The sequence below is a fragment of the Furipterus horrens genome, unplaced genomic scaffold (genome assembly GCF_987537825.1).
Source record: "Furipterus horrens unplaced genomic scaffold, mFurHor1.1.pri manual_scaffold_1, whole genome shotgun sequence".
Classification (NCBI taxonomy): Eukaryota; Metazoa; Chordata; class Mammalia; order Chiroptera; family Furipteridae; genus Furipterus; species Furipterus horrens.
In genome coordinates, this window is record NW_028327171.1 from 83541985 (window position 1) to 83567867 (window position 25883).

At 41.4% G+C, this 25883-nt stretch overlaps 1 protein-coding gene across 1 annotated transcript; it reads right to left on the reverse strand.

Annotated features, from left to right (window-relative positions):
* Window positions 1-2157: 2157 nt before the first annotated feature.
* On the reverse strand, window positions 2158-22199 carry NIT2 (nitrilase family member 2). Its single transcript, XM_090276090.1, has 10 exons — window positions 22127-22199; window positions 18251-18369; window positions 16231-16351; window positions 15131-15219; window positions 11116-11209; window positions 10530-10604; window positions 8686-8764; window positions 6867-6965; window positions 4743-4798; window positions 2158-4368 (listed from the first exon to the last, which is right to left on the reverse strand). Exons 1-10 carry the CDS (start codon window positions 22152-22154, stop codon window positions 4277-4279), a joined length of 852 nt encoding a protein of 283 aa, XP_090132216.1. The 5' UTR covers window positions 22155-22199; the 3' UTR covers window positions 2158-4276.
* Between the last annotated feature and the right edge of the window lie 3684 nt (window positions 22200-25883).

Here is a 25883-nt window from a genome sequence, read left to right on the forward strand (position 1 = left end):
AAAAAAAAGATGTCAACTTCCCCCAAACTGCTCTGGAGTCAAGGTAATCTCAATCAAAATCCCTAGAGACTTTTCCATAAAAACTTACAACCTGATTTGAAATTTACAAAGAAATACAAAGGACTTAGAATAGTCAAAACAATTTTGAAAAAAAAAAGAAGACTAATATTACCTGACTTTAAGACTTAATATAAAGCCACAGTAACCAACACAGTTTCTGGTGTAAAGATACAGATTTATAGATTGATGAAACAGGGTCCAGAACTAGAACTTTTCCTGAAGGTGCCAAGAATACTCAATAGGCATAGGACAATCTTTCCAACAAATTGGGCTGGAACAACTGGTAACCATAGGCAAGAAAAAAAAAAAGGACTCCTACACCATATATAAAAATTAACAATTCAAAATTAATTAAAGACTTAAATATAAGATAAAATCTTAGTGACCTTGTAGTTGTTGATTTACATAATACAAAAACACATTATATAAATACAACTTAAAAAAGACAAACTCCAAAAGAAAAAAATCAGGCTTCATGAAAATTAAAAATTTTCTCTTTTTAAGTAATACTCTTAAGAAAATGAAAAGACATTTTTCTCTCAGACTTAAGAGAATATACCTGTGAAACAGAATACCTTAAAAAAGACTTTTACCAAGAGTATATAAAGAAATCATACTAACCAATAAGAGGATAAATAACCCAATAAAATATGGGAAAAAGATATGAATGGACACTTTACCAAAGATGATATATGAGATAAGCAAAGAAGTACATGAAAAGATACTCAGCATCATTATTAAGGAAATACAAATTAAAACTGCAATGAAATACATTACATGTTCATTAAAATGGATGAAATTAATGATTAATCATACCAAGTGTTGGTGAAGATGTAGAACAAACTGGGACTCTGACAGACTGCTGAGTGATTTATAATGGCATATTCACTTTCAAAAACAGTCTGGTAGTGAAACACATGCACAATCCCACCATTTCATTTAACTCTTAGATAGCTAACTCAAGAGAAATGAACAACTTGTACAAGAAGCTGTATTTGTAATAGACAAAAGCTGGAAATTCAAAATGCTTATCAACAGGTAGAGAAATAAGGGTATATCCATCCATACAATGCGCTACTACTCAGCAATATAAAAGGAATGAATTACTGATGCATACACACAGGTAAATCTCCAAATGATAATCAAAGATAAAAAGTACATATTTATATGAGTCAATTTTTACATAATTCTAGAAAATTCAAACTAATCCATAATGACCAAGCCAATCAGCAAGTGCCTGGGAACAAGAGGACTAGCTACAGGGATTATAAAAGAGCATAAGGGAACTTTTTGGGGTAGTAGGTATGATGATAACCTTGATTAAAAGGGTTTCCTGGATGTATACATGTGTCAGATGCTGCACATATATTCCCTGCTCTGTTAGAGGTGTCATATTGATAAATGGAACTTGGCCATAGTGGAAGTCTTTACAACACAGAAACTGGCAAATGCTGCTAAAAACTGGCCTTTGTGAAGGTAGAAAGTATTACTAGGGAAGAAAGCAAAAAGAAAAAGACTTTCAGACACTTACTCCTATTAAGAAAATCTCTTTTGCAAAGACTACTTGTTGCCTTGACCAAGTGCTGCCACTGCCATCCTCCCATGAAGCTCAGTGGTTACAGTCTTTCCCTGAGACCAGGAGGGTTTGGGGTTGACTCTTTACCTCCCATCTCCTCTAGCAAACACCAAGGATCCATCACCTGGCTCCCCACAGTGACTCACAGACCAAAAACGTAACTGAAGTTACTGCTGGAGGAAGAGTACACCAGTTTTCTATGTAATGGATTCTAATTCCAGCAATAAGACATTTATGACACAAATACATTTGTATCAGGTGAATCAACAACCAGAATACCCAAATCTGATACTCTTACCAACCTCTTTGAGGCAATTTAAGCATGAAATAAGGTACAGAGCAATCCCCTTCTCCCTCTGCTCTTCAGTGCCAGCCTGAGTCCTTTTTGACTATTTGATATGGTGTAGAGAGGATCAGTGGGCTAGAGTTCCTCATCTGAATTGCTGACCAACAATTTTATACAGACGCTATCTCATGTTACCAACTAGTATTTCCTAATTGAGTATGAAAGTGAAACAATCTAATAAACTTAAGTATATTTTATTTATACATAATGAATTGACATGAAACTTTGTACATAACTTCTATATACATTTTAATAATTTTTTTTTGGTATGATAAAACTGTAAATCAATCCCTATGTGCAATGGTATACAACAGGTTTTGCAAATATATCTGGTTTCACTGCGCTTGCCTTTTGAAGAGCATACTCTACATATTATAGTTGGATTCTTTTTAAATCTAGTAACTGTTTTTTCTAAAACATGGGTCTTTTAGTTGTCCTGAAAGCCTGAATGTTGAATCAATGTAAGGAGCTCTTTAAGAGGTACCAGAAGACGTGCCAGGTTCTGTGCTGCATTCATTTGAATCAGTAGCTATCCATTCCCTAGCTACTTCTAGTAGAAATTTTTTGTATCTTATTTTATTTTGAAAACTGTTATTATAGTAAATTTTGAATGCACTGAATAAAGCACAACTGATCAAGCAGATGCTACTTTTTTATCCCACTTTATACTTTTTTGAAAGATACTGTTGTTCGCCAAATACTGGTCTGCTCGATCAACTCCGTTCATGTATTCGTTGTAGTCTAATATGCACGCAGGTGTAACTATGTCTTCCATAGAATTCCTCGTTCACTTTCCAGTGGATTTCATCAAGGCATCATGAATAGCTGATATCATATTCACTAGTCTTTTTATCTTTCCATGATATGAGAACAATGGGTCCTTTCCGTAAAAATGTCATTTCCCCTCTCTGAAGATTCTGACTTTTCTTTTAGTACCTTTGGCAAACCACAGTTCTCCCTTATGGTACCACAGATTGGCGTTTTCCTTTCTAATATTTCAGCTGTAGAAATGCTATTATAATAATTATCTTGATATACATGGTGCCAAGGATCAAGATATGGCTCTAGGACAGATAATAGTTTCTTGTAGCTTTTTGCCTTCACCCGAATAGATCTTGACGTTGCAGATGTAGCCTGTCTCATTACCACAAAGCATTCTAATGAAAATCCCATATTTTGTTATCTTTGCTAGATTATATGTTCTGAAGCTAATATGTCCTCTATATGGTACCATTGCTTCATCTAGGGATAACGCCTGTTTAGGTATATACAAAGACTTAAATTTTGGAATAAAGTAATCCAAAAGAGGTCTAATTTTATACAGCCTGTCTTCATTAGATGTATTTTGTGAATTATCACTAAAATGGAAAAATGTTAAGAATCTGCTTGAACCTCTCTCTGCTCATAGATTTAGGAAATATTGGTGCTTCAACCAAAGGGTCTGTTGACCAGTAATCTCTCCAATGTGATTTTTTAGTTCGTCCCATCAATATTAATAAACCGAGAAAGTTCTTTATATCGCTAGTGGTAACTTCTGTCCATGGTAAAGTTTTAGCAGAGTTTTTATAAAATTGTTCCATTTGGTGGTGGTATAAATTGGTTTGAGAAACAACTAAATCAAAAAAGTCATTATCAAAAAGTAAATGTGTCACTTCACTGATGCTCTGTAGATGACTAAGTTCGGCAGTTACACCAGAAATATTTGAATAATCCTCCAAAGTTGGTGTAATATCATTTTCAATCCACTCTTCTTCAAAATCATTTTCACTTTCAGATTCTATTACATTTCCTTTTTGCTGTTTTGGTGGTCTAATATAATATTGATAACTGTCTTCTGATAAACTATCAGTTTCCAAATTACTATAATATATTTCAAAATCACTCTGGCAACCAGATAAAGCATCTACACATAATTCACTGAAAAATTCTTCACGTCATGATCTATCATGGTTGAAATTTTTGTAATACTAAAATTGTGACAAAAACCTAAATATCAAGAAAAGTAACTTTTTTTTATAATAAAGTGAACACGATTGAACAACATGAAGAAAGATTTTACAATATCCTATATTACCCTAAATTTTAGAAATTGAAATAGCTAATGCAAGTGCAAACACAAGCTAACTCGTAATCAGTGTTTGGGCATGAAAACATGAGTTAACTCGTGACTGGTCAACAATGTGTTAACAGAGTTCCCAGTTAGGAAAAGGATCTCCATTAAAGAATTCAGCAGGGAACTGATGATGTTGTAGAAACTTATCTCTCTATTTCATGACATGTTAGAAACGTAAACCTTAGGGCTTTTTCACCTCCACTGCATAGAGGTCTGATCGCTTCTGGCTAAAAATGGGAATTTGCTGCCGTATTTCAGCCACTTTCTTCAGGTCTGCAAAAACAAGCAAGTTTACTATTAATAACATGTAATTCTTCACTAACCAAAGGGATTCCTCTTCCCCAAACAGTACAAAAACCACCAGAGCCCCAACAAGTAACTCAGTACTACAGGCCTTGTCTAGAGACACAGAGGGCCTGGTGTGGCCCTGGAGTCATTTCAAATCAAAACAAAAAAACTCAAGCTGAACTATAGCCCCCACAACCTGACCAAAGAAGCAAGGATAAAAGAAGTGGTGGTGGTGGCGGTGTGTGTGTGTGGGTGTCACAAAGGAACCCCTCCAAGTGGCAGGGGCTACACCAGCGACGGAATCTGTTCTCAGAGCACTGGGGACACCACAGAACTAACCTGTACTGGGAAGATCTTACCTATGTCTGCATACACGATAGTTTCTTCAGTGCCAGCTTTGGTCAGGACCTCCCCCCTGAAAAAGATTCTGGGAAGAGTAAGTGGATTCACTGATGTCGGCTGACATTCAAGACCTCTCTCTTTTTCCTCCCCCTCTAACAGGCCAAAGGAGAAGGAATCTGAGATTTAAAACCAGAAAATAGGGGTATAAACTCCTGTTCTACCATTTAAGTAGCTGTGTAGCCTTGGGCCAACTCATTTGTAATCTCCATCTATAAACTGGAAATAAAGACCTCTGTTAGGACTTAGTGAGAAAATCATGGAGTATGTTTTCTAAACTGCAAACCTCTAGTTTCTTATTCTAAACATCTGGGAACAGAGCCACCTATAACCAACAGGAAGTGCCTTCCTACCCCTCATGAGCGTATGTCAGTAGGAAACCTTTACAAGGGCGATGTGGCTCTGCTTCTTCCCACCTCCCAAGACTGCTCCCCAACCTGGGAGGCAGGGACTGGGCACAGCCCACACCTGCGGGACCTCCAGTCTTATGCTGTGATCCCTGCATTGCTGTTAATGGCCTTCAGTTTTTGAAGGAAAGTTTTCAACCTGTGGGGTCTGGGGAAACCACACCCTGGCAGGAGCCCCACACTTGACAACAGCAACACTTCTTCACAAATCTGTGGAAAGGCCCATCTGCAAAACTATTTCCAGTGCTGAGTCTCTGGCCCAAAGCAGGGCTTCAAACACATATCTAGTGAAATGTAATCTCCAAGGCACAAAACAAAGTAATCTGACTTTAAATAAACAATCTGATAAAATAACTGGTTTTGTTTACCAGGTAGCCACACCAGATTTTTGGCACAAGTGAGCTACAAACGCAATTATTAATGCCACTTAATTGAATCCTATTTCTTCCCCATTTGCCCTGGCATTCAGGTTATCTCTCTATGTTAACCCCAGGCAACCATCCCAAAATCAATGTAAGTCAGAGGCCCCAAACCCTACAGATGGAACTCTGAAAAAGAAGAAATAGAGGTAAATCTTACTCAGCTGCTTTATGTCAAAAGCAGCCAGCATGATCAGGAATAGAATTCACCAGGAAAACTAGAGGCAAAGCAGAGGTGCCTCGATGTTAGTGAACTTGAATCTTGTTTGAGAAAATTTTCAAGCCAACTTAATTCCTTCGGTTACCCAATGCCTCCCAAATCCTAACAGGTAGGAGGCTCATTAGTCCTATTTTTCAAGGGCTTCCCTTAATCACAACTTTAATCTGTGGGTCTTACAAAGTCAGAAGAGAGAACCTTTAGGGACCCTACAGTGATAAATAACCTTTCTCAGCCTTGTTAGTGGTATATTTGTCCTGAAATTGTAGAAATACATCTGTGTGTGTGTGTGTGTAATCATACAGATGTATGAGAAGTAGTATGGCATAAATTCAAGTTCTGAAGTCAAAATCCTGGATCCAACCACAAGTTTTAGCCACTTCAGCCTGTGAACTTCAGCCCTACCATCTGTAAACTGGGCTTAACAGAAGGTGAGTTCCTGGACTTCAAATGGAAACCATGTGTGTGAAAGTGCTATGTAAACTGTACACATGCAGCCCATAAGGCATGTGCGTCAATGTATAATTCTATATGGATACGGGTAGACTTTCATGCTGGTTTCATGGAATAATAATATGCTTTACTACCCTCTCACAAAGGAAAATTCATAGATTCCCTTAACTGATCACATCTTCACCCCCTCCTCTAATTATTCAGGGAGCAAAAGCCGCATCCTGTAACTCATTCCTGCCCCAGGCCCAGTTACTTGGTCTAAATCAGAACCAAAGGTCAAGAGTTTGGGAGCCTCCTTTACTAAAATCACCACCCATTCATTGCTCCCTCCTTTCCCCTACGTGATCCAAGTCTGAGTGACAACAGAAACTCAGCCAAGCATTCAATCAGGAGAGCAGGACAGGTTCTTTCTCACATGGTTTTCAAGTGCAAGCTTGAAAACACAGAGACGGAGATCTGATAGGCAGCTGGGGCTCTGGCTCTGGGGGTGGGTGAAGGGCAGGGCCAGTCATGAATCAAACTACTCGTCTGCCCAAGTGCCACCTCTCTTAAGCTCCTAGTGAGCCTGTCCCTGCTTAGGCGACTCACCAAGGACTCACGACAGTGCTGTGTCCCCAGGCAACATAGGAGGCTTTGTCATCTCGGGCAGGAGACGCCGTGGCTACATACACCTGATTATCAACAGCCCTATAGTCAATGAACAGAAAAAAGGCAAATCATACATTATAGATCTGAGATGTTTCCCTATCCTAAGTGTAACGATCCTTCTTTTAAAAACTAGGACAGGACAAGCTGGCTCAGATATGAAAGGAAACACCCAAAGCCATGGAACCCTCTCTTCAAAAATTATCTCATTAGTTAAGCCAGTTCTCACTGGGGCAATTTTGGCCAGCAGGGGACATCTGCCAGTGTCTGGAGACCTTTTCAACTGTCACAACTAGGGGATGCTATTGGCATCTAGTGGGTGGAGGCCAGGGATGCTGCTAAACATCCCACAATGCACAGGACACCCCCCACCCCCAAACAAAGAATTATCTAGTCCAAAATGTTAATATTGCAACAGTTGAGAGACCCTGGCCTGAGCCAACCAGTAAAAGAGCTTCTGTGGTTAATGCCAATCAAGGTGGCCAGAGACAATGGATTGGCTCTGGGGTGGGGTGGTACACTTGCAAGGGTTGCACGGCACTGCCATGCCAATGGGGGCAGTCCCATCATCTCATATTAGATCAGAATTCAGGTGGCAGCCTTGATACATCAAGCCACCTCACCTGGGAGCCCTCTGGGCTCAATCAATAGATCTATATCAAGTCATTCCAGTCTCTCCCAAACTTTTGTTGCTTTCTACAAGACTGCACTTATTAATACTCACGGTATCACACATCCCTACCCCATCTTCTACCATGCAACCAGCCAAACACCTCTACACCCACCTCTATGAAAAATGACCATCATCTCTAGAAAGGAGAACAGTGGCCACATCTAGGTGGAAAGAAAGTATGGACTGGGAAGGAGCAAAAGGGAGCATGCTAGGGATTGGAAATGTTCTATATGTTGATCTTGGTCATAGGTGGTATATATGACATTCACAGACCTGTGCACTTAAAATTTGAACACTTTCCTGTTAAGTATATTATAGCTCAATTAAAAAAAAACATTTAATCAGAACCACCACCATCTCTGACCAGTACAGCATGGTTTGCAGAGCACCTCACACACAGAGTCAAACTCCTTCTCCTTCCACATTACATCCACCTCTGCCATCTGCCCTTCATAATCCTTGGTCTTAGGGGCCTACGGAAACAGCAACTGCGACATGCCAGACACACCTGTGTGATGCCGGAATTACAGGCTAGAAGCACAAGGGCAGAACACCCCTAGGACTAGCAGGCTGCTGTGCAAGTCAGATTGGGATAAGCCCCCCAATCTGAACAGCACAGGGTCAGCTCTGTGAAGACCACAAATCTCTCCCCAGGGCTATCAGGATAAAACAAGCCCTGCTTTTCCTTGGCGTCTGGGGCTCTGAACACACACGCTCCACAGGTCTCCAATTCTCTTTAAAAGCTGCTGGCAACTGTCCCATCAATGGTGACACCAGTCCAAAGCTAATCACAGTAAATGGAACCACTGCACACTTGATGCACTAAATGCTCTTGGAAATGCAAAAATCACAGTCCCCAAAATCTATGAGACTTGGTGCCATGGCTTCTGAAGAGATGGCTCTTAGCAGAAGCCTTCCCTTTGAGCAGGAAGATGGAAAGATCCATCTTTTCGAAATGCATTTGGATGCTGCAGCACTTGAGTCACAGGCACCATTCTGTATCAGGAAGGCTGCTACTTCCACCAGACTGAAATCTTTCCACAAAGAAATGCTGAGATGCTTGAAGGTCTGTCTGACATACTTTCTTACCGGCCTCGCTGAAGCAACTCCCAGTGAGCTGGTCCAGTGGTCAGATTAAAAGCTCCAGGATATACCAACAGCTGGCAGCCTTGGGGGACACAAAGGCTGAAGAGTCAATGCAAAGAACAACCAACCACACTAGTCCCTCCCTTTGTTCTCTAAGCCAGTGAGGATCGAACTGCAACTTGCCCAAGCATAAAAAGGTGCCGGTCAAGTCAGACAGTGTCAGCAGCATTAAGTTATGGCTTTGAATTCCTTTAGAGACATATAGCACACACAGACACATGAAAAAAGGGGTATTGATAACCAAAAGCATAACATGTGACTTTACTTTAAAACAAAAAAATGGAGAACTGTCATTAAAATTTTTCTCAGCACCACATGGTCAGCTCAGCTGCAAGGCCAAGAACCATGTTCTGTAATGCTTTTCAGCTGAGAGAAGGGGTGGAGCAGGTGCTTCGATGCCCATTGACAGGGCTCTACAGAGACTACGAGCCCAGAGCCCACACGCCTCCACCTCTTGCTGAGCAGTCGCACCGTCTGTGCCCACTTCACTGTATGAAGTGACAGTTCAGAATCAAAGTAGCTCTGGCAGTCTAGTAGGGATGCTAGTATCTGTTGGCTACCATACAGGGATCAATCCTCACAGCATCCCGATAAGAAAACTGAGATCCACACTGCTCTAGAGATCAAATAATGCACCCATGAATATCCAAATAAAACGAACTGATACATATTTCTCCAAAAATAAATAAATAAATAAATAAATAAATAAAGCACCCAAAGTCTCATGCCAATTAGGAGAAGAGTTGGAACCAGAACCCCTATCTTTGGAGTTGGTTTGGGACTCTTCCTGGATGGTAGTGATACACAGAGATCTGATTAAGATCACTGGGGAGGAGTAGGAGGAGCCGTAGGAGGAGTCTGCCGAGGCAATGAGAAGCAGTCTAGGATGGGATTGGCTGAGCAGCTGACTGCCTCCAGAGCCAATGGAAATAAAGAGGGCTGGCTCTTAGGCTCACAGGCTTTTCTGGCTTCTGAGCTGACTCTCTGGCTCCTGGATTGGCTGGCCATATTTCCCAAGGGATGATATTTTGGATGGGAAGGAACTCCAGGCACAGCCTAGGATGGGCTGGCCTGGCAGAGGGTGGGTATTTTGGGGGTTTTCTAGAGGAAATAGGCTCTGAGAGAGAAGCCTACCATTGCCATTCTTCCAGAATTGTGTATTATGCTGTTTTAGTCTGTAAACTAACCCTAGAGATACTAACAGGGGAAAAGCTAGGAAAACCCAGGTGTTAAAGAGTTTAGCCTTAATTGATAGGCTTAGATGATTAAAGCTGTAACTGAAGTAATTCCAAAATTGTGAAGCTTTTGAATAGACTCCTTCCCTTTATCACCAAACCTTTGCCTCTGGAATTTTGCCTAGAGGGTGGCAGCAAGACCCCAACGTGCTGTTTGGTAACAATAGGACACCTTTTTTCTGACCCAAATGTCTTCGACTACATTTCTATTATACCCAACATCTAGGACTACTGAGTAACGAAACCCATGAGGGCAAAACCTTGTCTTCATTTCTACTGGGCTCCAAGTGACTCTTTACAAATACAGTAACAGAAAGGGCTTGAGGTAGAGCAGATGTTTAAAAGTCTGTCTCCTGTCTTAGCTGCACAGTGTGTTAATTCACAACCTCTGAAAAGCCATACTGTCCACACACAGCAAAAGTCTGAGAAGTCAGATGGCAGTGGAGAGCTTAAGACCTCTCCTCCAGTTTTCCCAACTAAGGGCTCCCTCTACCTGCAAAGACCAGCCCAGACTCAAATCTCCAAGCACTCACACAAATTGGGCTGCCTCACCTCTCTGTGCGTAGATTTGTGCCAGCTCTGCGAAGCGGATGTCATAGCAGATGCCCAGGCCCACTCTGCAGTAAGCTGTTTACAAATAGAAATCACATGGATGAAAAGTTAACCTGCAGCACGGTGAGGCAGGGTAAAGCCTCCTGATCTAATGATCACAAAACACTGAGGGGATACAGTAACATGGGGCCCACTGAGGGGGGAAAACCCCTACGCTTATTTCTGCTTGGACTTCACCTCATAAAGACATTATTTACATCAGCAGAGTAGAGATGAGACATCCATTCTAACTGGATGCTTATAATCTAAGTGAGAAGTGTTCAATCAAAGCCTAACAGGTACACCCTGGAAGCTATCATACTAATAGGAGACTGTGACCAAATGGAAGAGCAAAATCACATCAAACCCTTAGTTCTCCATTCAGCCCGCCCTTTCTAGGTCTATGACCATTCTCTGCCCTTCTCACTTCTGGTTTTTCAGCCAGGTTATATCAGGAAATTAGGGAGGGACATAAGAAAAAAACAAAGGAATACCTGATCCTCTTCTATTGGGACTGCTAAAGGAGGTGGACTTATCTGGTACGTACGAGTCTCAAATGTAGAGAAACTATCACCAGGACTCAATGTTTTAGATTCTTGAAATGTAATTTTCCCAGGAACATCAATGTCAAATAGATGGAGCTGCATCACAGATAAGGGCCTTGGTTACCTCTTTTCCAGCAGGGCTCTCAGCAATACAAACATCCTCCCATGGCCAGATGTGGATGGTGATCTATGATCAACTGTACAAACAGCACCCTCAACATGCCCACAACCCACCCTACCATCTAACACTTCATCAAAATGAATTCTAACACAGGATATTGTAGTTTTATGACCCTTCTTTCCTAGGTGGAATACAAATCAATGTCTAGGTTTTCTATGGGAAGCAATTAATGTGCTTTTTTTACTCAATATAAATGCTAAATGAAGACTCCTCAGAATAAGAATCAAACTGACACATTGGCAGGAGAGGTGGAGAGAGGGTGAGCGATTAAAAATAGGTAAAATTTTGCAAATCAAGTGCAGCAATTTATAAAAAGAATACCATATCACTTCCAAATGGGATTCTGATTTATCACACGAACAAAATAAAGGAGAAAGTCACATGAGCATCTTAAGAGGTGTATAATGAGCATTTGGTAAACTTCTACATCCATTCTTATTTTAAAAACAAAAAAGAAAAACTCTTCTAGGAAGAGGATTTCCTTAATCTGATCAAGAGTACCTACAAAAAAACTAAAGAAACATTGTCCTTAATGACGACACATTAAAAGCCTTTCCTATTAAGATCAGGTACAAAACAAGGACACGTGCTATTCAACTCTACCAGCAGAGATCCTAAACCAAAGCAGCAAGGCAAAAGAAAGGAATAAAAAGTATAAGGATTAGAGAGAAAAAAATTAAATCTGTTGTTATTCTAATATAATTGTATAACTAGAAACTCCAAAGGAAACCAATGGATAAATTATTAGAGTTAATGAGTGACTTTAGCAAGGTTACTATGCATGTATAAGGTCAATATATTTACAATTAGTTGTACTTCCATATATACTAGCAGGAAACAGAAAATGAAAGGGCATGAAAAACTGTCCATGAAGAATAAGTCTAGCAAATGATATATAACTATATCTAAAAAACTATAAAAAAACAATGAAATTTTTAAAAACCTAGAAGTGGACATATATGCACTTCAAATGATGGCGTGAATAGCTCGATGCTGGCTTCTCTTCCAGTAATGGTGGAGTGGCTCCTATCAGACCCATCTGCTTTCTCCTAAGTAACTATGAACTCTGGAGAAAATTAAGAAGAAAAGCACTGGAGAATGAGCAAAATCAGGGAAAAGCTGAAAGGAAGTCAATACTTGGAAGAAGGGAAGAGCACTGGGTGAGTTTCCTATATATTTACTGCTTTCAGTTGGCAGCGAGGCCCCAGGCCTTGCTAGGAGTAGTGGGGAAACTACCCACAATCAGACTTGCTTGAGGAACCAGAGGAGTTTCATAGCAGCTGGAAAGTGAGGGGGAAAATCCTGAAAAAGATAAAGACAGAGCAAAAGAACCCTCACTTCTAGATGGTACACAGCAGCTGAAGTTGCTGGCCACCTGACTAGGAAAAAAGAATCTGGCGTTCGAATATAGCCAAGTTAACTATTGTACCTACAAAAACCAAAAAAATTAAGCACTTTTCAAAGAAATACAACAGTAGCTAGAATATCAAGAACACACAGAATCTAATAACGTACAATCCAAAATTACTATACACACAAAGAAACAGGAAAATATGACCTAAACTCTAAAGAAAAGGCAATCGATGGAGCAGACCCCAACATGACCCAGATGTGGTAATAACAAAGACTTTAAAGCAGCTATTGAAACTAAGCTCAAGGGAATGAAGAAAAACAGGCCCCTAATGAATTAAACAAATGAAAATAATGGTAGAGAAATAGAAGCTATTAAAAAAAAAAAAAAATTTTAGAATTGAAAATTTCAATATCTGAAATTTTTAAAATTTCACTGGTTTGACTTATAGGACATTGAAGATTAGAAAATAAAGACTCAATGAACTTGAAGATAGAGCAATGAAAACTCTCCAATTTGAAGAAGAGAGAGAAAAGTTTGGAAAAATAAAAACAAAGAACCAGAGCCTCAGTGACCTGGTTGAAGGAACAGTATCAAAACTGGAATGCTATAAGAGAATGGGACAGGAAAATATTTAACAAAATAATGCCCCCAAATTTCCTGCATACAGTGAGATTTAAATATGCAGATTCGAGAAGCACAAAGCAAGGCAAATACAAAGAAAACCATGTAGGCAAATTAGAAGCAAAATATTAACAAATGAAAATTACAAAAAATCAATCTTGAAGGCAGGCAGATAAAAACACAAATTACATACAGAAAACAACAATACATATTACCACTGACTTAACAGAAAAAAAAGAAAAAAGATGCCAGAAAATAACTGAATAATGTGTCTCAAAGTGCTGGGGGAAAATTGTGAACCCAGAATCCTATTCTACCAAAAACATCTGTCAAGAATGAAGGCAAATTAATGATATGTTCAGAAATAAAAACTAAGAAAATGCATAGTTATTAGATCCTCACTACAAAAAAAGCTAAAGAAGGTCTTTCTGTTTGAAGGTAAAAATACCATAGAGAACTAGGATCTTCAGGAAGAAAGGAAAAATACCAGAAGTGGGAAATATGTGGGTAAACATAAAAAATTTTTTCTCTTCATTTCTTTAAAATACATGCTACTTAAGCCCTGGCTGGTGTGGCTCAGTGGATTGAGCACCAGCCTGTGAACCAAAAAGTTGCTGGTTCAATTACCAGTCAGGGCACATGCCTGGGTTGTGGGCCAGGTCCCCAGTTGGGGGAGTGCAGGAGGCAACCACACATTGATGTTTCTGTCCCTCTCTTTCTCCCTCTCTTCCCCTTTCTTTAAAATAAACAAATAAATAAAACCCTTAAAAAATAAAATACATGCTACTTAAAAAATAAGGGTTTTGTGGGATTTACAATGTATGTAGACACAATAAGTCTGTCAACTATAGTATAAAAAAATAGGAAGTAGGTAGGAAATTTCATATGAAGTAGTATAATATTAACTCAGGTAGACTGTGACAAGGTAAGGATGCATACTGCAGCGTCTAGGGCAACAACTTAAAAAAACCAGCAAAGAGGTTTAATTTAAAAGCCAATAGATTAATTAAAATGGAATTCTAAAAAATACTCAACTCCAAAGAATGTGGAAAAGAACAAAGGAAAAAACCAGTAAAATGTCTATCTGTTTAATATATCAATATGCTTAAAATATCAATAACTATATTAACTATAACAGAGTAACCATTTCAGGTAATAAGCAGATTGTCAGAATGGATAAAAAGGCAAAACCCAACTATATGCTGTCTACAAATTTTAAACATAAGGACACATATAGGTTGAAAATAAGAGATTAAAAAATGATGCACCATACAAAAAGTATAGGAGTGGCTATAGTATTATCAGAGATAAAATAAACTTTAAGACAAAGAATATTACAAGTTAAAAAATTTTTTTCATAACAATAAAAGGATCAACTTACCAAGAAGACTTAACAATCCTAAATGTGTATGCCATTTACTACTGCAAAGATATCAGCTCTCCCCAAAGCACTCTTTATATATCCATGCAATCCTAATTAAAATTCCTACAGGTTTTTCCATTGCTGAATTTGACAGGCCAAGTCTAAAATTTATATCAAAATGCCAAAAGCCAGGAATAGCCACTTGTGCCAATTAGTCAGAGTGCAATGAGAGGGACGAGGGGACATCAACAGTAGTCTCAAGAGGCAATGACACTTGCCACATTCCCTACTTTTTTTTTTCATCTTTACCTAAGGACATGCTTACTGATTTTGGAGAGAGGGAGAGAAGCATCAATCTGTTGCTTCTCACATGTGCCCCAACCTGGGTCTGAACCCGGAACCTAGACATGTGCCCTGATCTGAAATCGAACCACAACCTTTTAATTTATCAGATGACGCTCCAACCAACTGAGCCATCCTGGCCAGGGCCCTGCTTACCTTTCTGTGCTTTACCAGTAAAGCTCCATCAGGCCCAAACACAGGACAGGTGTTATATAATTTCCCAGAATCTTCTTCAGGAATGGAACCTTTTATTGAGAGGCAAAACACACAGGCACAGAAAACATCCTGAATAAAAGCATTCTTTTGGAGCTGGACAAAGGCTTTATAAAATGTCACTTGGGTCCAATAATAGTTTACTATCTTCTAAGGGTCATTCAATCAGTTGTTTTCCTTCCTGAATACAATCTTTCAGAGATAAACTCCAGAGTGTAGATGAAATATAATTAGGTCAAATGTTAAAGACAGGTTTCAAAAATATCCAAACTTTCTGAATTCAGCTTTGATCTTGAGCAACACTTAATCTGAAACGTTAAAGCAACATGGGGAATTCACTGTTGCTCAACTTAAATTCACCAGGCCCTCCTGCAACATAAGTGCATCCTAAAAGGCCTACAGATGGGAATGCAAGATACAAGCCTTTCCATCACTTCCGTCTCCTCTTGCTTTGTCTTCAATGCTCCACCTCTTATTCATTTCTAATTCTTATACAGCATAACACAGAAATAATTTTGTTTGCTGTATTTAGTAAACAGTTTTGCTATACTGATTTCTTAACTTAAGCAAATAGAACATTTAAAATATATCTCAAAGCTACATAGTTACTTTGATGTTTGTACTCTTTAAGAAAAAGTTTTCTTAACCCTGTATTAGTATAATGAAAGACATTCAGCTATGGTTTTTCTTTTCACATTTTCACCTGCCCCTGTACTGCCCCTTCTTCTCCAGGGAAAATCATTATCAGTTTGGTGTGTGTCCTTCTACAATATTGATTATGTATTACATACATAACTACATATGAAAATCAATAATCTTTTGTGTGGAGGATTAATCTGAATAGGAATACCTGTTCATATCATCTTGAACTTACTCTTTTTCCATTTAACAGTGTGTCTGGAAGAGCTCTCCACTTTACTACACATAGATTTACCTTATTCTTTTCAATGGATAATTTGTATTCCACTGTTTAAATGTAACAACAAAAATTACTTATATGTTTTTAATGCTTAGGCCATTATACCTTGAGGGTAGGAAGTTACCTCCAATGAGATATATGCTGCACTCCTTTGCTACTTCAGAAAGCTTCTGTGTGGATTCACCGGGAATTCTCTCTGCATATTCAGGAAAATAGTTTGTGCCATATGGAGAATTAAAACATTCCTAGGATAATGTTAACAGAGAAAAAGGGAAAAAAAATCTAAACATCCAACTCATTTTTTCCCCTGCCCCGCCCCTGCCCCCCCAACTTCTACAGTCAACCCCCACCCTGTTGTCCATGTCCATAGGTCCTTTATACTTGTTCCTTGATTAGACCCTTCCCCTTATTTCCCCCATTATCCCCTCCCTCCTCTCCTGTGGTCCTTAACAGTTTGTTTCTTATTTCCACATCACTGGTTCTATTTTGCTCATTTGTTTGTTTTTGTTCATTAGGTTCCGCTTATAGGTGAGAGCATAAGGTTATGTCTTTCGCCGCCTGGCTTACTTCACTTAGCATAACACTCTCCAGTTCCATTCATGCCAACCCATTTTAAAGTTCTGCTGTAAGAAGACATGGCTGCTGCTTCCAGCTCAGCTCTCAAAGGGGTAAACACAGCTGATACTCTCTCACTCTCTCTCTCTCTCTGTCTGATGTCCCAGGGTTACAGAGACTGCAGCCCTGGCAGGATTCAGCAGCTGGGTCAGGTGGGGTGAGAGGAAACAAGGCACATATGCTCAACCAAATGCCGGCCACCTTGGCAGAAGGCAGGAACCGTCTCTCCCTCGTCTGCAGGAGAGCTACGCATTCCCAGGACACCCAGGCCCCACTACAGGACTGACTCACAGAACTTTGGGTGTTAGGATGCACCCATACGTTCAAAATTATATCAGCTATGTAAAGCAATAAAGCCTGCATTTGAAAAAATACAGAATCTGTGAAAGCCGCAGAAGTTAAGACATTTCCTCATCTGTAAAATGAACTGTTTCTAAGCTTCTGCAAAATCTCTCATTCCCCAGGGTATGTCTGTCTTCAACAGCTCTGTGAAGAAAGAAAAGCAAAAATGACTAGACTTGGGACTTGAATCATTCATTTCGTATCTATCGAGATTGCCTAAGTACCACATGTGGTGCTAGGAAACTCAAGCCTGAGTAACATGAGCTTGTACACAACACATGTCAGACAGAGGGACACGCTGAATTCAAGAGCTCTCACTCCTGGTCTTTAGACTCTTCAGAGACCAAGATTAGGGTACAAGTCCAGGTGAGTCCCATGACTGGAGCGGTAACAAAGACTGGATTAACATTAAGATCTCGAGCTCCCTTGTTAAAGATTCCTACCCACTAGCCACATCTGTGATGGCCTGGAGTCTAAAATACAAGGCGGCCCTGAAAATTCTCCAGTCACTCCAAGCAGAGTTTGCAAAGGGCTGCCTCCTCCCCACTGAGGGAGAGAGAGCTGAGGAGGGGCTGTCTGGAATAGTTCCACCACCCATCCTCTGCCAGAGGACGAAGCCAGTAGATGTAGGTCCTGACATGTGCAGGATCCTTCTCTGGAGCTCACACTCTCCTTGCTGACAAATGTGGCACAACCTTTGGCTGGTTCAGTTTTAAAAGAAATCACCTAGGAAAGAGATGCAGAGTCCTACTGGCTTACTCCGGGCCACCACATTGAGGAAGATGCCACAAGCTTCCTAAATGTCTCTAGTCATTTTCGGTTTTCAACAATTATTTTTAAATGTTGGAGGCTTAGCTCCAAAATCAATGCTTCCTGGTCCTGAGCAGCACTAACTATACAAGGAAAGAAGGGAGGTATCTGAGGTATGGAGTGTTTTAGCTTTAGCTAAGTCCTTCAACCAACTAGGATCCTGAACAAAGTAGGTGATCCTCAAGTTGAAGACCTGTAACCATGTTGGCAGGTCCTCTCCCAAAGGGCCCTGCTAGGGTCATCTTCCAGACAAACATGGTCCAATCCTGGCTCCCAAAGACCTCGCTGGGCCCCAGACACTGGAGGAAAACCAGAGCCAGCAGACACTCCTGCTGGGCCAACAGCTCTCAGAAAGCGGCGGCTGCCTCCAAACTTACTGGCAGAGAAACGATTTTTGCTCCTTGTGTGGCTGCCTTCCGGACAAGGCCACAGGCTCGAGCGAGATTATCTGATTTGACGGAAGAAACTTGAAGTTGGATGAGAGCCAAGCGGAAGGCTGAGGATGAAGAGAAAACAGTTGTCAGAAAGTCGGACTGCTGAGTCAGAGCAGTCCTCAACCCGACGGCAATTCTCCCTCCCAGGACACCTGGCCATGTCTGGAGACATTTCTGATTGCCACAACATGGGGTGCTACTGGCATCTAACAGGAGGAGGTCAGAGACCCTGCTAAACATGCCAAAATGTATAGGGCGGTTCTGCACAACAGATCATCCAGTCCAAAATGTCAAAATGTGGCGATGCTGAGAAACTCTGAGCAAGAGCAACAGCCAAGGGAAAAGCTCCATGCCAGGCACAAGAGCTCAAAGCAAAGAGGCAGGCCCAGCTTTTTACAGAAGTGAGAACATGGCTTGAAGGAAGACAACTGGGTTTGACTACAGAACTATTCCTGACAACTAGGTCTGGACACAGAACCATTCTTTACTATTTGATCTTGGGCCTCGGGTCTACCTGATATCGCCAGGTAACTGCGTCCCAGGGCAAAAGGTGACATCGCACAGAGAATGGGGCAGGGCGTTCACAGGGAGGGTAGATGCCTGTCTGTCTCAAGTCCCCTAGTGCTGCTGGGACACAATGCCTAGGTCTAGTTGCTAGCAGGAGGGGGAGTGTGGCAGCCAGTGGGCACCTGCGAGGGTCTGTACTCACCCAATGAATATCATTGTGCCCAAAGGACACAACAGTAAGTAGCAAATAAAAAACACCATGAGTTGTTGAGACACTGAAGAAGGAAAAACTTAACAGTTTTCTGCTTTCTGAACCAGGGGCTCCACATCTTTACTGGGGACTGGATCCCACAGATTACGCAGACAGCCCTGCCAACGAGATCTGTTGTCAGCCTTGGGACAAGGGAGTCAGGCTTATTCCTTCTTTGAGGTAGTATCTACACCCTACATTTGCTTTTTCCTGTATTTCTTGGCGTTCTCTTTTGGCTCTTATAGTAATCACTTTTTACTGGTTAACAATTCTTTTACATACATATATATATAAATACACACACACACACACACACACACACACACACTTTTTTTGAGAGAGGGGAAGCGGGGGAGAGAGAGAGAGAGAGAGAGAGAGAGAGGAAGAGAAACAGCTATCAATTGCCTGCCACAGATGCCCTGACCAGGGACTGAATCAGCAATTTAAGCACGTGCCCTGACCAGGAATCAAACCTGACCTTTCGGTGTATAGGAAGACGTTCCAACCAACTAAGCTAAACTGAGCAGGGCATACTAGTTAATAATTTTTTATATAAAATTTTCTCTATTCAAGTGAGTGGTGTGGGTTCTGTGTCCTACACAGACACTGACTGATACAGTTTTTGCTCACGTTCTGAGGGGAGGCTGCATTAAAGAATCCAAAGCATGTCATAACCTACACAATTCTGAAGAACTTCAGGAATTAGCAGTAATGTCGTGCCTTCCCTACCCTACCTCTGCTCTAGGGTCTGAAAATCCCATCATTAAAGAGCTCTCACTCTGGGTTTCTCCTGTAACTGTGCAAATGTCCCTAGAAGAGACAACGCTGACAGACCTGGCCTTTGATGAAGGCCTGTTTGGCTCAGGATTAACCCTAAAAGGAAAATGCAGATGTTCCTTTCCTTGGTTTATCCTAAATATAGTGAGAAGAGCTAAATTCGACCCTGAATGCAGCTTGTTAAATAGTTTCAAAATCTGCATGAAAACCAAGGAAACTAAAAGAGAGAACAAATGCTGGGATTACTTTGGGACAAACATGTTGAGAACATCACACAGACCCACTAAAGGTCTCCACTGTAACTCAGAAGCAGGGCTTCATCTCTGCCTCCAAGGGAGGGAAAGATGAAGTTCACATGACTATTACTGACTGCCTTCCCCTCTCCCCCAGCCCTCCCAGAAAAGCAGCTGCCCTGAATCAGGCTTGAGATTGCCTGACATTCTGTGAATCACCCACTCCCCAGAGGGACTGCAGCAGGAAAATTTCACCATCAGGGAGTGCCAGTCACCTCATCTCAGCTGTAAAATGAAAATACAATGATTTTGTAGGTCCCTGGCTGCCCTAATAGTTATTGTAGTCAAACAGGGAAGGACTTACTTGGGGGTGGGGAGGGGGTGCGGTGGAGAAAATATAGTAAGTGCAAGGACCAACATGGGAACAACATAAGTAACATGCCAGATCCTTTATACATATGAGCATCTGTGCAGTTTCATTCACACTATTTCATAAATAAGGAAACGAGGCTTGCAGGGGAAAAGTGGCACATAGTCAGTGGGGCAGGGCAATAAACCCAAATCAGGAACTGTATAGCAGGATGGGCACCTTATTAGTTTGGGTTCTTTTTTAGGGGGGGGGGTGGATCAAGTAACTTGAAAACACTCAGGTAGGTCAGAGCCACACCATTAAGAACCACAGCTCTCACCCCTGGCTGCTGTGGCTCAGTGGATTGAGCGTCAGCCTGCAAACCAAGTGTCGCTGGTTCAATTCCCAGTCAGGGCACATGACTAGGTTGCATGTCAGGTCCCCAGCTGGGGGCACGAGTGAGAGGCAACCACACAGTGATGTTTCTCTCCCTCTCTTTCTCCTTTCCCCTCTCTCTAAAAATAAATAAATAAATAATTTAAAAAAGAAAAAGAAAAAAAGAATCACAGCTCTCAAGTCCACCAGCCTCTGTCATGCTCTGCTTCTTCAAAGACACCCTCAATCCAGAGGGAGGTGTGCAAAAGGACTTCTTTGTCACAATCCTGAACGATCATTCAGCCACCAACCTGCACTGCACTCTAGGTTGAAATGAAAAACAGAGCATTTCCACAAACCTTATCATCTTACAAAACTCCCAGGCAGGGGTCGTTTATGTTCATTTTACAGGTCAGGGAACTAAGGTCTAGAAGGATTAAGTGACTTGTGACATGGAAAGCTAATAAGCCCAGACTGTAATAATCCAGGACTCCAGAGTAAGTCCAGACCATTCCACTGCCTCCCGTACAAGAATCTGGCACACTCCTGGGGGCAAACTCACCCTGGGGCTGATCAGGATGGGGATGTGTAACTAACATGTAATACCCAACCTGAAAGCTCAATGTCCAGGTGCAGAAACTGCTTGCCCAGTTTTTTGCTCAGGGGCGGAGGGCATTCTCCATGGGCATGTGTGTGTGTGTGGGGGGGGGGGTTGGGGGACAATGTGGAGCAAATGATCCAGTCCTCTTACTACACAGCCCAAATCAAGGTAAACAGGTGCTTCGGTTTCAAGTGACAGGAATCAAGTCACAAGTAATCAGGGCTGATGCCTTTACAAAACCCAAGTTCAAAAATCAATCTTGGGCGAAGTGTGAAAGCAAGCCTGCTTCTAGTGCAAAACTAAGCGTCCAAGAATGGCACAAAGCAGAGGCTCACACTTGAAGAAGTATCCTAATTACCATAATTACAGAAGGCTTTACTGAAAATGTACTTTTGAAGGGGTCGAACTTGCATTTTACAGAAGCACCTGCCTTTCCAGCGCAGGTGAATCCGTGGTATGTGTCTCCGCAACTCTCCTACCAGCACTGCCTTAGGGGACGCAGGAGCCTAGTGGGGACCAAAGCGCGGGTCCTCCGGCGTCCCCCGGAAAACCGAAATCCCCGCGAGTGCGCCGGCCCCGCGCTCCGCGGCCGCTTCCCGCCCTGCCCGCCCAAGCCTCGAGCTCCGCGGGCGCCGGGTCTAGGAAAGCCACGGACGGGGCGGGGTCATCCCCGCCCGCGCAGCACCCGAAGTCTCCCCTCTCGCCCCAGCCCCGCAACACTACTCACTGGCCATGGCTCTCCCTGGAAGAACCATGCGCGACGCCCGCAGAGCTGAAGTCTCCTGACCAACGGAAGCGACTCCGTGAGGGGCGGGGCAAATCCGCCTCGGAAAGGGAGGGGCGCGGCGTCCCGAGCCCCGCCCCCGCCCCGGCCGCGCTCACCGCGCCAGGGGGAGCTTTTTGCTCTCAATCCCTCGCTGTTTGCACTGGGATGGACCAACGAGAAACGGCTAATTACAGCACAGTACGTAAAAAGAAATGCCTCGAAAGAAAAAGGGACAGAGAGGGCGACCTGAACCAGGGTGGTGTCTGGTAAATGTTTAACAATAGGCCTCTCCGCTTCTCAGCGAAAGGACTGAATGTATCGCTGGTTGTTTTAGCACTGTGATTAGGGGTAACACCGGGTGCTGACTGCCTTGAACTATTTGAACATGTCGCTGTGAGCGGGGTAGAATTTTCCCTGTTCGTGTAGGCACTGAAGACATCAGTGTGAACTGATTAATAAGGCTGCTACGTAATGAGGGAGGGGAAAATAGAAACTGAGTGTTCAAACTCAATATCCTTAACAACTCAGTCCTCTAACGTACTGCAATATTGGTGATACGGTTTTACAATTTTTACATTTACGTATACCTACTTGTCAGGATTGCTTTTTGATTTTTGTATTTTGTGCTTTTGTCGAGTTCGGGGATCAAAAATTATAAGACAAAAACTTGCTGTTCTTTTCACTGCTCTGTAATAGTATAATTATATTGAAATAGACTCTAGTTTTTAAAAGGAGACTGCAAAATATTTTAGGACAATGAGGGACGTTTAAATATGAGCTGGATATTTGGTGCTTTAATGAATTTGTGTATAATGGTATTATACACATGCCAGACAACGTCTTTATTCTGAGGAGATACATGAAATATTTAGGGGTGAAGTGTCAGATGTCTGACTTGACAATGGTCAGGAAAAAGAAAATATATGCTTTTGTAGAGATAAGCAAATATGGCAAAATGTTAATTATTAAATCTAGGAGGATATATAGCTGTTCATGATACTATTTAAGATTTTATAAAAGTTATAAATTTTAAAACACTCATAATACAAATTGGTGGGATAAATATCAATTGTGGGGGTTATGAAGTTTCCAGACTGTCTATGACCAGGTTTTGTAGCAGGAAGATCTTTAATGAGAGGGCCATCGAGAGCAAAAAGAGCCTGTGAGTGCCGTTTTCTCTAAATCACATGCAGGGGAGCTGCTGACTTCCATAGGGTCATTTCTAAAAAAGAGAAAGGTAATAAAAATGAAAACCATATTTTTGAGCTTTCCTTAAGAACTGTGTGAGTAGAATGAAAAAGCTAGCCCTGGCTGGTGTGGCTTAGTGAATTGAACTCGGGCCTGCGAACCAAAAGATCGCCGGTTCGATTCCCGGTTGGAGCACATGCCTGGGTTGTGGACCAGGTCCCCGGTTGGCAGCGTGTGAGAGGCAGGCGACGGATGTGCACATTGCTATTTCTCTCCCTCTTTTTCCCTCCCTTCCCTTCTAAAAAGTAAAATAAATAAAATCTTTAAAAAAAAGCTAGTCACCGGGTTCCAGTTCTTCCTCTGCCACTGATTTGAGGTTAAAACCTAGGACAAATCACCTTACTCTAGGGACCTTTTCATCACCAGTAACATAGAAGGATTCTATTCAAGGCCAGAGGAGAGGCTGGAAGACTTGAGTTTGCGAAGCCGTCCCTGCCACCACCCGACTCCCTGCCCCTTTAACTGCAGCAGCTCTGCCTTTGTGTTTCCAGGTTCCTGTTCATCTGACATTTGAGAAGTAGCCAAAAAACAAAACTAGCAAACTAAGTGGATCTCTAAAGCCCAGCTAACAATATGATATTGTCAAATGACTTAACAGCTTTAAAGATAATTTCCAGGATGGCCAGATTTCCATTTTTTACTCCAGAAAAGCTATTCCAGCATCGCCAGTTGCCTGTAAGCCATTTCTATTTACACCTTGACATCAGTTCAAACTTAGTTGTCTGAAACATTTAGCATCTCTAAAAGGGCTTCTCCTCCCAAATTCCTCCATCATTTATGCCAGCGGTTTTCAACCGGTGTGCTGCAAGAATTTTTAAAACAAGCAATACCTATTTAGACAAGGGCACTGACCTCTTTTCCCTTAGATTGTCAAAGGAAAAAAATGACAACAGCCAACACAATAACCCTCAGGTGTGAATAAGAATAATTTATTTTTTGTCAGATGGCAAAAAATTGTATTTTTGGTTGTGCTGAAGAATTTTAGTATTATGTGCCATGAGATAAAAAGGTTAAAAATTGCTCCCTGCTCTCCATCACTTTGCCCCCAAAATTTAAGTCACTGCTGTGCCTTTCAAGTCTTTTATCCCTCACATTTGGTTAGGGAGAGGGCCCTTCTTACTCTCCTGAAGTTCCCTTGGTTGCTGCTTCCTTTTCCTTTCCCATAATTCGCATCCATGGCTGGGCCTTCCTCCTTTGGGAAGGCTCCTACAGGCAACTCATAACTGGTCTCTGTTCCATCAGCATATTATCCTCCAATTACTCCTTCATAGTATTAGGGAAGTTAGTCTGGGGGAACATGAGTTCAAATTTAGGGGGGGTGGGAGGTAGAAATGCAAATAACTAATAGAAGATGAAGGGTTGAAAATCAGGAGTAAGAATTGGAGTCATCTGCACCAGAGTAAGAACAGAAACTAAGGGTGGAAGAAGTCCTAGAGAGAGAGTGTATGATACTACAAAAAAAACAAAGGATGAAAGTTGGAGATTATCATGTGTGCATATATATATATATATATATAATCACTCACACTTAGATATAATTATTTCTAAATTGCTAATGCAATTGTCTGCAAATCAGAAGACCTGAGTTCAAAACAGTGCTTCATCAGTGAAAAGCCATGTAACTTTGGGTAAGTTACTGAATGTAGGAATAGCAACTTAATATCCATGCGTGGTGTAGTAAGGTACCTATGAAGTGAGGCTGGTGACTTGAAGGGACAAAAATGAGCAGTGAACTGAAAAAGGCCAATTAGCTCTAGCCTACTGCTCCCAGGCCAGCACACAGCAAAGAGGCTGGGCATAGTGTAGTAGTTATGAGCATGAATTCTGGAATTGGATTTTAAATAGTATTTCTTCCCCTTATTTGCTCTATGATCTTAGAAGTCACTTATCCTCTTTGTGCCTTCATTTCTCCAGAATATGGAGATAATAGCATACAAAGCATGAGATTGTTGTGAGGATCTCACAAAAACATCGCAAGGGCTTGGAAACTACTTGGCAGAGTAACAACTCCATAAATGTTATCCATTAGAAGCCAAGCATCCAAATAATACAAAAATCTCGATTTTTAAACACTGCCACTTAGTTCAAATATCAAAAATTGTGTGGGCCACACAAAATGTCATATGCAGCCTTAAGCAGCCAGTTTGCAACCCCTGCTATTGTTTTCATTCATTTGTTCAGTGAAAAGGATGACCACCACTAAATGTAAGGCCCTGATGTAAGCACTGGGTAGAGTGATGGATACTTCACACATAAAAATTAGTTTATCCTAAATTTTTTTACTATGCCTCTTCGCAAATTAGTTGAAAGGAATGTGAAAATTCTAAGAAAACACAATCATAAATGTTGTGTTTTGAAAATAGAATCTATTGAATTAACTTACAAGCTAATAATTTAAAAACTATTTTCATTTCCTGACCTTTTTGATGTAGTTCTATGAGTTTTAACACATTAGAGCTGTGTAACCACC